We start from the raw sequence: 15,806 nt of genomic DNA on the forward strand, positions 1-15,806 counted from the left end.
TCATGATGGTATGAAAGTCCAGATACCCCAGTACCAGTAAAGGTCATTTAAATTTGATGTCAGTCTGTATTCCTCTCACATAAAGAATTAACCACATCAAATTTCATGGAATAATATATTCAGTAACGATTCACAGGAAAGGACTCTTGGCTAAGAGGTTGATTTGTTTCTAGGTTAAAAGGTGGGGAAAGAGAGTATGTTAATTTCTCTATTATCACATCCAAAGCAAGCTAACTTTGTATTGTCAATTTGTGAAAAAGTCAGTGAATCATAGCAGGAAGACTTAGTAAATTCCTACTCCATTTGAGTAGTAATCTGTAATTAGTAGTAGTAATCAGTAATAATGTAATCTAGTGAAAAATGTTTGCATTAGAAGAGCCACTTAGTGCAAGGTATTTGACAATTTTTGCTCTTGTTATTTACCTAAAAACTGAAGCTATATCTATATCATAAAGATAAAATGAATGAATGTGCTAGTTAGCTAGATAGTTAGTCAAAAAACACCTAGTAGCTGCTAGTTAGTCCAAAGCTAGTTACAAACAAGCCCAGATTCAAAGGGGGGGCATATGTTTTGGGAGGCTAGGTTCATCTGGGACATCTTTGGTGCCACCACAGTATTTTACTAATCTAATTATTTTTATACATCCTTTCTGTCTCCTCCCTGTGCCACTGAAGTTTCTGCATTTGATTGTTTTTTTGGTTTTTTTTTTTTTTTGGTACAGGTTATCAAGGATCCTCCTCCACCACCACCCTCTGCACCAAAAGAGGTAAATGAGTGCCTAATAAGTGATGTGGGTGTATTTAGATATTATCCCTAATTTGATCAATTACATTGTTATTAGATAACTGTGATACCTATGTATTGACTTTTGAAATTATGAAAATCAATTATATTTTGTCTTCTCATGATTTCTTTCATGTACTAGAGGAACGGGACCTTCACACATTGATAAACATGGACTAGCCATCAGGATCAATAGTACATAGAGATTTAATTTACTTTTTATAGCAATATATCAATAGTTCTGCTGTCACTTGTCTTATTTACAAAAAGTTGGAAGATCCAAGCTGGCAGTTTAAGGATATTATTACTTCTTCAAAATGATTATTACTTTTACATTACTCTGTTAGCCAAAATTGTGTTAACAACAGAAAATATGGTGTTGTGCATTTTCAAAGCTTCTCAACTACCTATCTTTTCAGTACAAATTTCGTAGAGTTTAAATTTACACATACATTGAGGCTTTAAATGATCATTGAAATGCGGTCCTAATTTTAATGTTTTATCTTCTTAACTATGAAGTGATGAATAAATCTGGAAAAACCAAATGATGCTCATAGTTAAGGAGCAACTTCTGGTAGCCTAGTGAAATAAGGTAGATTCCTCAAATTGTGGAATGGAAGGAGTCCTCATATTCTGTAGAACCTCACTTGAAATTTATGCACATAGGCATAAGTATATCCACATGTGCTATATGTAATTTTTACTATATTTCTTCCATATCAGTGTCATTATTCAGAAAAATATTTAAATGTGAGCTGGTTCTGACTAAGCAATATTTTAAGAAATTAATTAAACTCAGTTTTAAAAACTTGTATCCACATAGGAGGAAGAAGAACCTCTGCCTACCAAGAAATGGCCAACCGTGGATGCTTCTTATTATGGTGGTCGAGGGGTTGGAGGAATTAAAAGAATGGAGGTTGGTATCTTAAAAAAAATTAGAAGCTGTTAATCTGGAATATGTATTTTTAGAACTATCAAGCCATGGAAACTGTACTTTTCACAACTCAGTATCCTAATATCCATTTTTACTTAACACTAGGTCTTTTTTGGACAATTTTTTTCTATGGAATAATCCTAGCCATTTCAGAACTATTCAAGAAGAACTGACTTCATTAGTCAAAGAACTACATTGATAAGATGTCTGAATTTAAAGGGCAAAGCAAAATTAGGGTTTCTTTTTAGTATTTTGGAAAAAATTACTACGGAGAACATCAACTTTGAAGAAGCCAGCTACTTAAAGTTGCAACAATGCTTGTCTTTGAAAAGATCCAATAGTTAAGTACTATTTGAGGAGAAAAATATTAAAATATTCAATATCATGGATAAGACCCTATCACAAATGTAGAGGAAATACATTTAAGGCTTTTTTTTTTTACAGGTTTTAGTTACCACTTATGAATAATCAAAATTAATATTAAATATCATTTATAGACTATTAAGACTATTAAATTTTTAGACTGGCAAAACATATGGACTATAATTGAACCTAAATATTTTATCTTGAAGATGAAATGAGGTCTTCTTACCACCACAGAAATATTTTTCAAAGTGATGGATTAATTAATAATAAGCAAGCACTGTCAGCACTGAGCCCTTAACAACAGCATAGATAGGCCAACATCCCTCCCGGAGGAGAAATTGGAGGAATTTTCTCATGATATGGTGACTTTATTATTAAACACAGATCCTGGCATTTCTTTCTTATTAGTTATTCTTTAATTTTATTTCTTGATAAGAAAGAGTTTTTATGTGTCTTGCAATCTTTGCACATCTCCTACTGTCATATCTGCTTTGTCCCATTACTGCCAGCAAAAATCAATAAGCTGGGCTTCCCTGGTGGCACAGTGGTTGAGAATCTGCCTGCCAATGCAGGGCACACGGGTTCGAGCCCTGGTCTGGGAAGATCCCACATGCCGCGGAGCAAATGGGCCCGTGAGCCACAGCTACTGAGCCTGCGCGTCTGGAGCCTGTGCTCCACAACAAGAGGCCACGACAGTGAGAGGCCCGCGCACCGCGATGAAGAGTGGCCCCCACTTGCCGCAACTAGAGAAGGCCCTCGCACAGAAACGAAGACCCAACACACCCAAAAATAAATAAATAAATAAATTAATTTAAAAATATCAATAAGCTAATTAACAACCTCACAACTGTTGCAATTTTCTTTTCTTTCTTTTTTTTTTTTTTTAAATTTTTTTTGTTGTGCCATGTGGCATGCAGGATCTTAGTTCCCCGGCCAGGGATCAAACCCGTGTCCCCTGCAGTGGAAGCGTGGAGTCTTAACCACTGGACCACCAGGGAAGTCCCACAATTTTCTCTTTTTATATATTTCAATAAAATTCAGATTCCCGAGGAGAATTTCCCATTTTCAGCATAAATTTCAGTACTCTTCAAAAGAAGCCCAGACTTACTTAAATGACTGTCATTACTAAAGTGATTAAGTCATCTGATAGTGATTCTCATTTTCTTGACCACATTAGATCTTAAAATAATGCACATTTTCCTAAGAGCTTGCCACTTGATTGCTGAAATATCTTCTGAGACAGGTACCTCATTGCCAATAAGCCATGGAAAAGGCAGGTGCTAGAACTTACTACATTTGTCTTTTGGAGAAAATATTGCTTCTGTGTTTGCAGGTGGGTAATTGGGAATATCAAGCAGTACAAAAGAACATGGTGAGGCTCGCTCTTGTTGCTTGAGATGGAAGGAAGGTATTTTCCTTTCATTTGCCTTTGTTGTGTCATTCTAGGATTGGAGAGGTTGGGGAGAGTGTGGATTGGATGTCCCTACGTATATAAAAAATACAATTGTAAATAAAATCGTTACATATGAATATCCAGATATAATCTGTCATAGCTTATTTTTAGTTTATTTAGTCTCGTTCCAAAATGTGTGTATAAAAAGATGTATGCAGGGGGAAAAGGGTTTGACAGGAAATAGCACAACATGTTAGCATTCTCTGAATGGAGTGATTTTCAATTTGTGTTATATATTTCCCTGTTTGTTCCCAACTTATTTGACAGTGAGCATGTACTAATTTATATTCAGAATAATAAACTTAATTCCATTTTGAAATCCACACATATAAAATACCACATGACAATGAGATTCAGATATATTAGTTCTTGCTAAAAACACGAAGAATTGTGGCAGATTTTTGTTACTCCAATATTCCATGTTCCAAAGATTAAGATCTCTTTCTACAGAAAAGAAAAGTTTATGCATGAGCTACTGAATGGGTTCTGAGTTAAAAGGCATATTATTGGAATATGGTCAAGAAAGCCAAGGGCCCATGAACATTCTTGAGTAACTCACATTTCACATTTTAAGAGTTATTGACTCTTTTACTTAAAATGTAAAATTTAATTTAATTCAAATTTAATTGAAATTTATTTATTTGTGTTTTAGTTACTGATGCTTAATTAATGTGAAATTATATTGCCCTAGCTTTTTAGCTGAAGAAAATTTATGAGAAGGACTCACCCACTTTTAATAAATCAGAGTCCATTTTAGCCATGGATAATTTTGGCTACATTTTATGTAGTACTCCATCAATGAAATGGAAATGGGAATGAGAATGAAGAAAAAAATGAGAAAGTAAATGTGGGCTTCACAAAGGGGAAACACGATACGTAAAAATACACAATAAAAAATAAACTGAGGGACTTCCCTGGCGGTACAGTGGTTAAGACTTCATGCTTCCACTATAAGGGGCACAGGTTCAATCCCTGGTCAGGGAACTAGGATCCCATATGCCACACAGTGAGGCCAAAAAAAAACAAAGAAAAAAATAAACTAGGAATTAAGTGCCTTTAGACTTTTTCAAACATCAACTAATTTAAACTTGGAGAGGAAAAATAGAAAACATAACTTGTTTTAAAACCGTGCCTATTCAAACCTGAAAAGTATTTTCCTTAAAAAAAATTCCCCAGTTTAAACTGTGGAAAGTGAAAGGAATTATAGAAATTATGAGCACATCTGAACTAAAGAATAAATCTTCATAACTCAATGTTATTTTAAGCCAGTATAGGGATTTTACCTAGAAATTTTTTCTTCCTCCTAGATATTTAAACACTATCATAATCGCAGTTTGCAGAAAGCTGGAACTGAGCTGATGTTAATAACAGCTGTTAGCACAACTGATCCACAATACCTAATGGCTTCAAATGTGTGTTTCTGCCAGTTCCGCGTGAAACTGTTTTTGTTTCTTTTCTCAATTCTGAAATTGCTCCTTTATGATACAACCTCCAAATATGCTGTGGAAATTATGGAATTTCATTGTTTATCATTAAAGCCAAGCAGAATTGGAAGAATTTAGCTATCAAGCTTGCACTTTTTTTTAAATAGTAAAAAGTCAGATATATTAATTCTGTTAAAACTGCCTTTAGCAATCTATTCTTGTTATTCTTTTATCCTTTTTGACTATCTCAATGTGGTCAAACTAAAATATTAAAATTTATACATATAAGTGTGTATATATATTTAATTGCTTTTAAGAGTTTTAGGAAAACTCTATATAAAGTGTTTCCTAGTTTGAGTGAGAGTGAGTGAGAATTGATTGTTGTATTGTCTGTGGTGATGGTGATAATAATGATAAAACAGCTACTTCATGAACTAACACTAATGGATTTATTTAATGCATTTCCTTTAGACCTCAGCAACTATGTATCGTACGTTTAGAAATGCGATGTTGGGTCAGAACTCTAGTTCAACTGTCTTCGTGTTCTTTATCTGAGAATGGTACAATGATACTTGGAGGAAGAATATGAGTACCATTACCTCTAGGATATCAACTGTGAAGCCTGGGCTAGTTAAAATCTAAGTTAAAAATCTATCATTTCTGAATGGATCTAAATTTTACGTACTTATATTTCTACTCTGAATTACTTCTCTCTGTTATGATACTCATATATTTATTTGACTATGTATCTTCATTTGTTTTTTGTTTTTTCCCTTAAAATTGAGACTTTACAACTGCAGGAGATGTGTCCTGGTTTTAAAGTTTTTTAGTTCAATTTAGATATATCTAAAGATTTTTAAAGTTTTAGTTTATCTAGGTGAAGACACTGTGATTTGAAAGAGAAGGTCATTTCTCTGGAAGGAAAGCCAACTATCTAGTTCTAAAGGTTTAATGGTGTTTAAAACAATTTTAACGCCCTCATAAAGAACATTCTAGTACCACTGATAACACTGAAAGATACAGATACATTTTAATGACCCAACAGAGTCCACTTGAAATTGAAAACCTACTCTAAAATTGTAGTAAAAAAAGGTAAAAACATCTAAGTAAGCCTTATCAAAAAGCTATGAATAGATCTTTCCATGAACAGTAATCATCTGTATTCCTACCCACTAATTCAGGTCATTAAAATACTTTTAAAAAGCATTTAATCATTTTTTCTTTGTAGAAATTATTCAACTCTGGTGAGCCACTGTGTGCCCTGGACAGGCCTTCCTGTTTCTTTTTAGAGCTTCACTTATCTTTGTCTTCTTTGGTAACGTCCTTGGTTTTTAGACTTCTCTACTGTTCCTGGTTGGACAAAGCCTTTCTCCAGGGGCCACAACTTCTTCACATGCCCACACATGAAAAAATTTAGCTAAAATTTAGCCAATTTTCATTGAAAAATAAAGAAAACATCATTTGACCTTCTTGTTTTCAATGTCTAGGTTTTTCAGAGAAAGGAATCCTCCCAAATTTGTGGAATTCCCTGGTGTCCCGGAATTTTTCTCTTCAAAGCAGAGTCTTTTCAGATTTGTCTTCCTCAATGAAAAATTGATATGTCAAATAACCATACTCATATGAGTAGAGGAAGTAAAGACTGAGAGCTACTTTACAAAGTTGAGAAAAAATATATAATTATTTTACTTCCAAAGGCTAAATTTTAAATCATACTTTTTGCCTTAGTCAAACTTGATGGAAAGTTTGGAAGGAAAAATTAACTCCTTTGTATAAAATATATTTGTAAAATTCAAACCTATTTGAAACTTACTGCCCCCTTCAGACTACATATGTTCAAATCCCTGTCCTGCTGTTTACTAGCTGTGTGGCTTTGGGCTCATCACTTAACCTCTCTGTGTCTCGGTTTCCTCATCTGGAAGCAAAAACATAGTATCTATCTCATTGCATTTTTGTATGGATTAAATGCAGCTTGGCACATAATAATCATTCAATAAATGCTAATTATCATCATCATTATCATCTATTTCACCCAGTGTCATCAGTATATATGGGTATGTGTTTAGCTAGAAGGAGAACATACCTAATTAGAGAATAGAGTTACACACTGTCATGCATTTCGTATGTAAAACACAAATTAACTCCTTATTTGAAACAATGGAGAAATGGCTGCATCAGATTTAATAGATGACAGATTTTTATAAAGGATCTTTATTTCTAGGATCTTAATATTAAATACATGAGTGGTGAGAAACCTATTAAATCTCAGAAGAGTAGGAATTTGGAGCTAGGATACCTACTCATCTTTGGACTCTGAAGTGGTGAATCAAAGAACCAACTAAACGAGAGCCTGTTCCTCTAGGCCACTATATGTCTGATATCAGTATTTCCCCTTGTTTTAAAGGTTCGTTGGGGTGATAAAGGATCTACGGAGGAAGGTGCAAGGCTAGAGAAAGCCAAAAATGCTGTGGTGACCATTCCTGAAGAACCAGAGGAGCCCCTTAGGCCCAGACCACCTCGACCCAAACCCACACTCCAGCCTCCTCAGACAAAGTGGTACACGCCAATTAAGGTGACTGTTCAAACTTTGTGGGATTTAATGGCAACTTCCTAGAGAAAGTGTAATCCTTTTAGTCTCCCTGCCCACGCCCCCCAACCATCTACAGGAGGACCAAGGTATATCAAATAACAGACATTCAGTTTACCTTATAACAACTGAATATTTCTCAGTAACAAGAAACTCTATTTTTGTTATTTATTTATTCATTAAATTTATGAAAGAAATGAGAGGAGAAAATAAGGCTTTACCTTCTTCATTTTAGCTCATTTATTTAACAAGCAGAGGCCGAGTACCTTCCGCAGGGATTTACAGATCATGTTTCCCTTTAGGGTCGGCTGGATGCACTCTGGGCTTTGTTGCGGAGGCAGTATGACCGGGTGTCCTTGATGCGACCTCAGGAAGGAGATGAGGTTTGTATGTGGGGATGTGTTAGGAAAATAGTGACCGCTCAGGTGTGTATAAGGAAGGGAGGGAAATAATAATCAAAAAGAACCTAAAGTCCTCATTACAGCTGAAGAAGGAATTATTATTGTCTCATGCAAATTCCTATTACGTAGGGTGCTTAATAAATGATTATCTATTGTTAGAATATGTCTTCAAGCCACAGTTTAACACGAGGCCCTTTTCAAGTAACATAAAAATTAAGGTCCACTGTACACATACTTTAATCAGCACACTCAATGCTTCAGCCTTTGACTTGGAGAACATCACGTTCTGTTCTGAGATTTTACCCAGCGGGGAGGACAGAGTGGGGATTAGTAAATCTTCCTAACATTTACTAGCATTGAGGCCTGGGGTACATGCCTCAGATCCTCTGTTGCTTTAGGTATAAATAAGCATTTTCCTGCCTTCAAAGTTGATTTAATCTAGTTTCTTGAAAATGTGAAAGTGCTTTGAAAGTTATAAAGCGTTATGGACATCTGCAATGGTGAGATACACACACACACTTATGTATAAAAATACATACATAAATACATACACACATATATGTGTATGCATTTTCCCTATCAAGGAAGCCTTTTTTTAAAAAAACTTTATTTATTTAGTTAGTTGCGCCAGGTCTTAGGTGCGGCCCACAGGCTCCTTAGTTGAGGCACATGGGCTCCTCAGTTGTGGCATGCGAACTCTTAGTTGCGGCATGCGTGTGGGATCTAGTTCCCTGGCCAGGATTGAACCTGGGCCGCCTGCATTGAGAGCACAGAGTCTTAACCACTGTGCCACCAGGGAAGTCCCAAGGAAGCCTTTTTGAGGCTTTTTTATTTTTAGAAATTTGGCTAGAATTACTCCAGCTTTATAATTTCTTTAATATATAAGCACTATTTCCTGTTGTATCGATGTAAGAAAAATAGTTTAAAACCTTTTCATATGTAACAATGAGCAGGTGTGGTTCAGAGACACAATACTGTTAGTAATAATAACAGAATCTTTTCATTGTGTGTCAACGTGATCATCATTCTGTTTTAACAAGTACATGAACTTCATTCATGTCAGCTTCAGAGAACATTAGGTTATTCAGGTCTGATGGGCTTGTTTTTTTAAGGATGAAATAATTGATGAGATTAATATTTATTTTTCAGTGCCAAGCTATATTTAGTGTTATATGATTCTAGCTAGGTGTTTAAAATACCAAAACATCTAAATTTTTAGATCTTACTTCTATGAGATGGAGGTAGTTTTATTAACATCTGAGTTCAGCCATTTGGAGAAGCAATTTAAGAAAATATTCCTGGAATATTCCCAACAGATCATTTACCCTTTGCTTGGACCATAAGTAGAGAGAACCAGGTGGTTTATGAAGCAGCCTCTTTCATTACCAAACCACTGTGGTTAATAGAAAGTTCCTATATTTAATGAAATTTGTGCCTCTGTTTAAATTAATGCATGATCTGGAGTTCTGCTTCTGGAACAACATATAACAACACTATTCTTCAATATTCTAGACTTTTACTTTACAGGTTTTTAAATTGTTTTCATGTGTTATCTTAGTTTTCTGTCCCCCAAGTTAGACATTAGCTCATTTGTTCAATAAGTTTCATCCTTTTGAGTGTTGTGTATAGTGCTAGCACTAAAGATGTATTAGCAAAAACAGAGAGTGGTTCCAGGACTCTTGTCAGTACTTTCTGTATTCTTTTAACTCTCATGATTCAAATTTAGTTTTTGGCCTTTTTTCACTCTTACTAATTTTGACTTAATTCAATCATTTTTGCATTATAAATATGCACAAGTAATGGCATTAGGTGATACTGGGGAGTGGGTACAAACTATAACCTTTGCCCTTAAGAAACCTAAAATTTGTTTGGGAAACAAGATACATACAAAAATAAAATTTATTCCAGAATGTGATCTGGGCCATTTATAGGTAGGTGTCAAGTACTCTTGAGTGTATAGAGGAAGAGAGATTAACTCTTCCTGGAGGAATTTGGGAATGCTTCTTCAAAAATACAGGCCTTCTATCTTTGAAAATGAGTAGGGTTTCATCAGGTGAAGTTAGGTGGAATGGGTATTTCCACAGATGAAGCATCATGAACAAAATCTCTGAGGCAGCCAAGAACAGTGGTTTGTGTATTACAAGATAGTCTGGGGAAAACATGACCTTCAAAGTCCGGGGGAAGAGAAATTTTTGACAATACTCTGTGATAAGTATATTTTGGTGTCCATTTGATCAACCTTGTTGTTGTGATTTACACTTTGTGTCCTATTTAATTAATCTTTCCCTACTCTGATGTCATAAAGATGTTCTTTTGTATTGTCTTCAGAAAGTTTTAAAAAATGTTACCTTTAGTCCATCTGGAATTTATCTTTGTAAAATAAGGTAAAGCAAGGTACTAATTTTATTATTTTCTTGTGTGTGTTAATAGTAAGCTGTCCCAGGACCATTTATTTTATTTATTCATTTATTTTTCCATGTGTTGGTGTTTTTTACATTTTTTTCCCCTGTAATTGATTTCTAATCTCATAGTGTTGTGGTCAGAAAAGATGCTTGATATGATTTCAATTTTCTTGAATTTACTGAGGCTTGATTTGTGACCCAAGATGTGATCTATCCTGTAGAATGTTCCATGCACACTTGAGAAGAAAGTGTAATCTGCTGTTTTTGGATGGAATGTCCTATAAATATCAATTAAATCGATCTGGTCTATTGTGTCATTTAAAGCTTGTGTTTCCTTATTAATTTTCTGTTTGGATGATCTGTCCATTGGTGTAAGTGAGGTGTTAAAGTCCCCCACTATTACTGTGTTACTGTCGATTTCCTCTTTTATAGCTGTTAGCATTTGCCTTATGTATTGTGGTGCTCCTATGTTGGGTGCACATAGATGTATAATTGTTATATCTTCTTCTTGGATTGATCCATTGATCTTTACGTAGTATCCTTCCTTGTCTCTTTCTTTATTTTAAAGTCTAGTTTTTCTGATATGAGTATTGCTACTCCAGCTTTCTTTTGATTTCCATTTTCAGGAAATATCTTTTTCCATCCCCTCACTTTCAGTCTGTATGTGTCCCTAGGTCAGAAGTGGGTCTCTTGTAGACAGCACATATATGGGTCTTGTTCTTGTATCCATTCAGCGAGCCTGTGTCTTTTGGTTGGAGCATTTAATTCATTCACATTTAAGGTAATTATTGATATGTATGTTCCTATTACCATTTTCTTAAGTTTTTTGGGTTTGTTTTTGTAGGTCCTTTTCTTCTCTTGTGTTTCCCACTTAGAGAAGTTCCTTTAGCATTTGTTGTAGAGCTGGTTTGGTGGTGCTGAATTCTCTTAGCTTTTGCTTGTCTGTAAAGCTTTTGATTTCTCTGTCGAATCTGAATGAGATCCTTGCTGGGTAGAGTAATCTTGGTTGTAGTTTCTTCCCTTTCATCACTTTACGTATATCATGCCACTCCCTTCTGGCTTGTAGAGTTTCTGCTGAGAAATCAGCTGTTAACCTTATGGGAGTTCCTTTGTATGTTATTTGTTGTTTTTCCCTTGCTGCTTTCAATAATTTCTCTTTGTCTTTAATTTTTGCCAATTTGATTACAATGTGTCTCAGCATGTTTCTCCTTGGGTTTATCCTGCCTGGGCCTCTCTGCACTTCCTGGACTTGGGTGGCTATTTCCTTTCCCATGTTAGGGAAGTTATCGACTATAATCTCTTCAAATATTTTATCGGGTCCTTTCTCTCTCTCTTCTCCTTCTGGGACCCCTGTAATGCGAATGTCGTTGCGTTTAATGTTGTCCCAGAAGTCTCTTAGGCTGTCTTCATTTCTTTTCATTCTTTTTTCTTTATTCTGTTCTGCAGCAGTGAATTCCACCATTCTGTCTTCCAGGTCACTTATCCATTCTTCTGCCTCAGTTATTCTGCTATTGATTCCTTCTAATGTATTTTTCATTTCAGTTATTGTATTGTTCATCTCTGTTTGTTTGTTCTTTAATTCTTCTAGATCTTTGTTAAACATTTCTTGCATCTTCTCCATCTTTGCCTCCATTCTTTTTCTGAGGTCCTGGATCATCTTTACTATCATTATTCTGAATTCTTTTTCTGGAAGATTGCCTATCTCCATTTCATTTAGTTGTTTTTCTGAGGTTTTATCTTGTTCCTTTATCTGGTACATAGCCCTCTGCCTTTTCATCTTGTCTATCTTTCTGTGAATGTGGTTTTTGTTCCACAGGCTGCAGGATTGTAGTTCTTCTTGCTTCTGCTGTCTGCCCTCTGGTGGATGAGGCTATCTCCCAGGACCATTTATTAAAGGTTCTTTTTAAAGAAAAGAAAAAAAAAAGATAGTCTGGAAGTTGGGGATTAAAACCAGAATGGAAAGGAATAGACGATATTGATATCGATATTGGGAATAGACGATAAGAAATCTTTCAGTTTGGATAAATTGATATATTTGTGCTTTTGAATGATGCATTGTACTCATTCTTTTATTCATTCAACAAATATTTATCTAGTGTCTAACATGTACCAAGCACTTTGTTAGATACCAAGTAAATCTAACATTCTTCTTAAATTATAGTGCTAGAATATTCTACATGTTGCCCCAGCAGGTTAAGTCATCATTCATTTTTCCATGATTGAAGAGTAATGCTTCCTTTATTTTGACCAAACTTTCCTTTGTTTTTTAGTAATTTGGTCACACTTCTGTCTAATAAAATCCTAAAGCCTTTTATTCTAACTCTTGGGGTTAAATTGTTTCAGAATTCAGAATTTTTCAGATTTTAGGAATCTGATACAGTCCATATATCATATTTCATGTAAAGCATCATCTCCTCAGCTCGTTATTGAGACATTCTGCTACAGAAATATTAATTGCTACAAGTGGATAAATATAGACCATAAATACTCTCAAGTTAGTTCAGGTTAGGTTTTGGTAACAAACTTAACACAAAACTTTCAGTTTTCAAAGATTTTGTATTTCAAAAATATAGACAAAAGATAGTAAACTTTTATTGTGTTATTAACTAAAATTCCAATTTTTCCACTCTTCACCTATAGATGTGATTTATGATTTTTTAATTTGTTTTTATTTAAATGCAGGGCTTTAAGCTTAGTAAATACCAATTGTTAGTGCAATTAATTGATTTGCTTTTCCGTCAGATATATGATTCTATATGTGCCTGACACAGTCTGACTTAATCTTCTTTCATAGTACCTATTCTTGATGGCTTTGCTGCTTCCAGAATTTTTGTCACTTAGTTCAAGCCACTGTTCAGATCTCAGTGGGGTACTCCATGAGAGCCTTGTCCACAGGTTGACACTCTACACAGTTAATTGACATGAATACGGTAAAGCTAGGAGCCCACCAATAGTATAAACTCAGTTTACCATCTTATTCTAAGGATATTTAATAAATTTTGTTAAATAGTTTGCTGAATTTAATTTGTTTAATAGTTTGCTGAACATATATTTATGTATTCCCCCATCTAACCAAACCAGTGATCCAAAATTATTTGATCATGGAAATTAAGTGGGACATGATTTGCTCTTTTGCTTCTGATTCTTGCTATGATCCTTTATAATATTTATTATTTTTTTAATCTGGGGTTTGATGTCAAATCTATAGTTATCAGCATATAACTTTTTTCCTTTCAAAAACCTGGGAGATCTTTGCCCTCCCCTTTTTTTTATTTCTCATCTCCCCATTTTTCATGTTTCACAAAGATTATTAAGAATATCTGAGTTTCTTTCAACTCCACATCATCTATCAGATCCTCTTTATTTGATGGAATTAATTCCAATATAAAATTCCCATCCCCCATACATACATGACTATAACCTGTATTTTTTCAGAGCTTAAATTATAGAATTACCCAGCAAGAATCATTCCAATACTGTGGCAGAATTAGTGTTCTGTATGTTATTAGGACAACTGAAGAGTACCTACATTTGTTATATATTTACATTATGTTTTAGGAAGTCAGCATACTGTTTCGGTTGTATGATCTCTAGAATGCTTTCCTTCCCCCACTCCTTCCTTCCTTCCTCCCTCCCTCCTTACCTCCCTCTCTCCCTTCCTGCTTTCCCTCCCTCCCTCCCTTCCTTCCTTTCATTCATCCATCTAATCTGTTTCTTCTCAAACACATTTATCTTCACTATGCTTTCACTTACACAGTTGCTAATTTCTTATACCAGTTTATGCATTTCTTATACACTGTGCTTATTTTCTTTTTGGCTTCTTCTTCTGAATGAAGTTTTTCAATTGCTCTATTCTTTTCCTTATGAACACAGTAAGTATTGTTATTGGTAAGGCCAACCCATGTGACTCTGTGTATTTGTGCCCCAAAGAATCTGAACCAATCATAGGACACTTAATCATAGTAAATATTTGGTGGATTTTATTTAAAAGACTTTATAATAACTGGAATACATCAAATATTATTATCCAAAAAGTAATATTTAATTATTTGTCTAAATAAAATCATGTTTGCATGGTGCATGGCATAATCTGTATTATAGTAGACACTCCAGCATCCCACAAATTTTATTTTTTAAAAAAAACATATAATATTTTTAAAATTCCAGTACTTTTTTTGCTTTAAAGTAGCTTTCATTTGAGAAACTTTATTTACCTAGTAAGAAATTGAGGACTCAGAGGCAGAAAGAGAATAAGGGATTTAGGGGATATTTGGCCCAGCTAATTTTAATGTATGCTATAAAGGTGGGGTGATTTGCTTTGGTAATGCTTTATCTATGCATGGGAAAAAGACCATGGCTCACTGTTACCTTCTGTTAGTGGTAGAAGTTACCGTGGCTAGTTAGTGAAGCTCTCAAAAATTAAACTGCCTGAACTCTATGGTTTTTATCAATTTAGTTTATACAGACATGGTTTGTTTCATAGGATTACATGGGGTAGAGAAAAATTTAAATTTAGGAGACTAAGATGTCCAAGTAGCAGTGTCCTCTAGTTTTCTGGCCATTTGTTGCTTTGGATTTTCTAGGCAAGCCAGGGCATAATCGTTGAATGAGAAAATGTCTTGGAGTTTTTTCTGATAGCTTTAGATAACTAGACTTACCTATGATTAGGTTCCATCAACATAAGGAAGGGTAAAATTCTGTCTTCAAAGTTACTCCCCTGAAACCGATCAGTACTTGATTAAACTAAGTTAAAATATTGATCTCAAATTACTCAGACTACTCATGGAAGATTTCATAAATACTATATATATGGTATGTGTACTATATATATGGTATATGTAGGTATATATATGTATTGATATTGATTCGACTAAAAAGGTTTGTCTCTGCATATCAAATAGTTCATTGGAACAAATGTTATTAGCTATTCAAGTTCAGTTCTTTTTAAGAGAAACTTTCTTATCAACATATAAATTGGTGAATACATTTTGCAAATAATTTTATTTTCCTGTGCTTGTAAAGGCTTGTGTATGTTTACTTTTGATTATGCTTCTTATGAACTGTGTGTAATGGTATAGGAGGGGTGTGTGTGTGTGTGTGTGTGTGTGTGTTTAAAGTAATTTGTACATTGTAGAGATTAGGAGGACTTTAGGAAACATGTTCATATCATTAGACATGGATGCAGTTTGTTTCATATTGTCAAGAAACAAATGAGAATGCTTTCTCATTTCTGAATTTTTAAGGAATAGTCACACTTCTCTTAAAAAAAAAAAAAGACACAACAAACTACACTGTTGGAGAGACAGTAAAACACAATTGTTTTCAGGTTGTGGCTGATGGTTCCAAAATAACACAACCTCTGCCTAGTCAACGGCGTATTTTCTACCTTGGAAACCACTCTTGTCATTTATTTATAAATTGTTTACTGCAGATTCTGCCTCTTGAGAGTTTAGTTTAA

At 34.5% G+C, this 15,806-nt stretch overlaps 1 protein-coding gene across 1 annotated transcript in view; it reads left to right on the forward strand.

Moving 5' to 3' along the window:
• ANTXR2 (ANTXR cell adhesion molecule 2) overlaps positions 1-15,806 on the forward strand; it is a 161,951-nt gene that overhangs the window by 92,376 nt on the left and 53,769 nt on the right. The window contains exons 13-16 of the mRNA XM_036853450.1: positions 723-767; positions 1,608-1,700; positions 7,363-7,530; positions 7,848-7,928. Of these exons, the coding sequence (XP_036709345.1) occupies positions 723-767; positions 1,608-1,700; positions 7,363-7,530; positions 7,848-7,928 (387 nt within the window). The remainder of the gene's footprint in view (positions 1-722; positions 768-1,607; positions 1,701-7,362; positions 7,531-7,847; positions 7,929-15,806) is intronic.

The sequence above is a fragment of the Balaenoptera musculus genome, chromosome 5, assembly GCF_009873245.2.
Source record: "Balaenoptera musculus isolate JJ_BM4_2016_0621 chromosome 5, mBalMus1.pri.v3, whole genome shotgun sequence".
In the NCBI taxonomy this organism is placed as follows: Eukaryota; Metazoa; Chordata; class Mammalia; order Artiodactyla; family Balaenopteridae; genus Balaenoptera; species Balaenoptera musculus.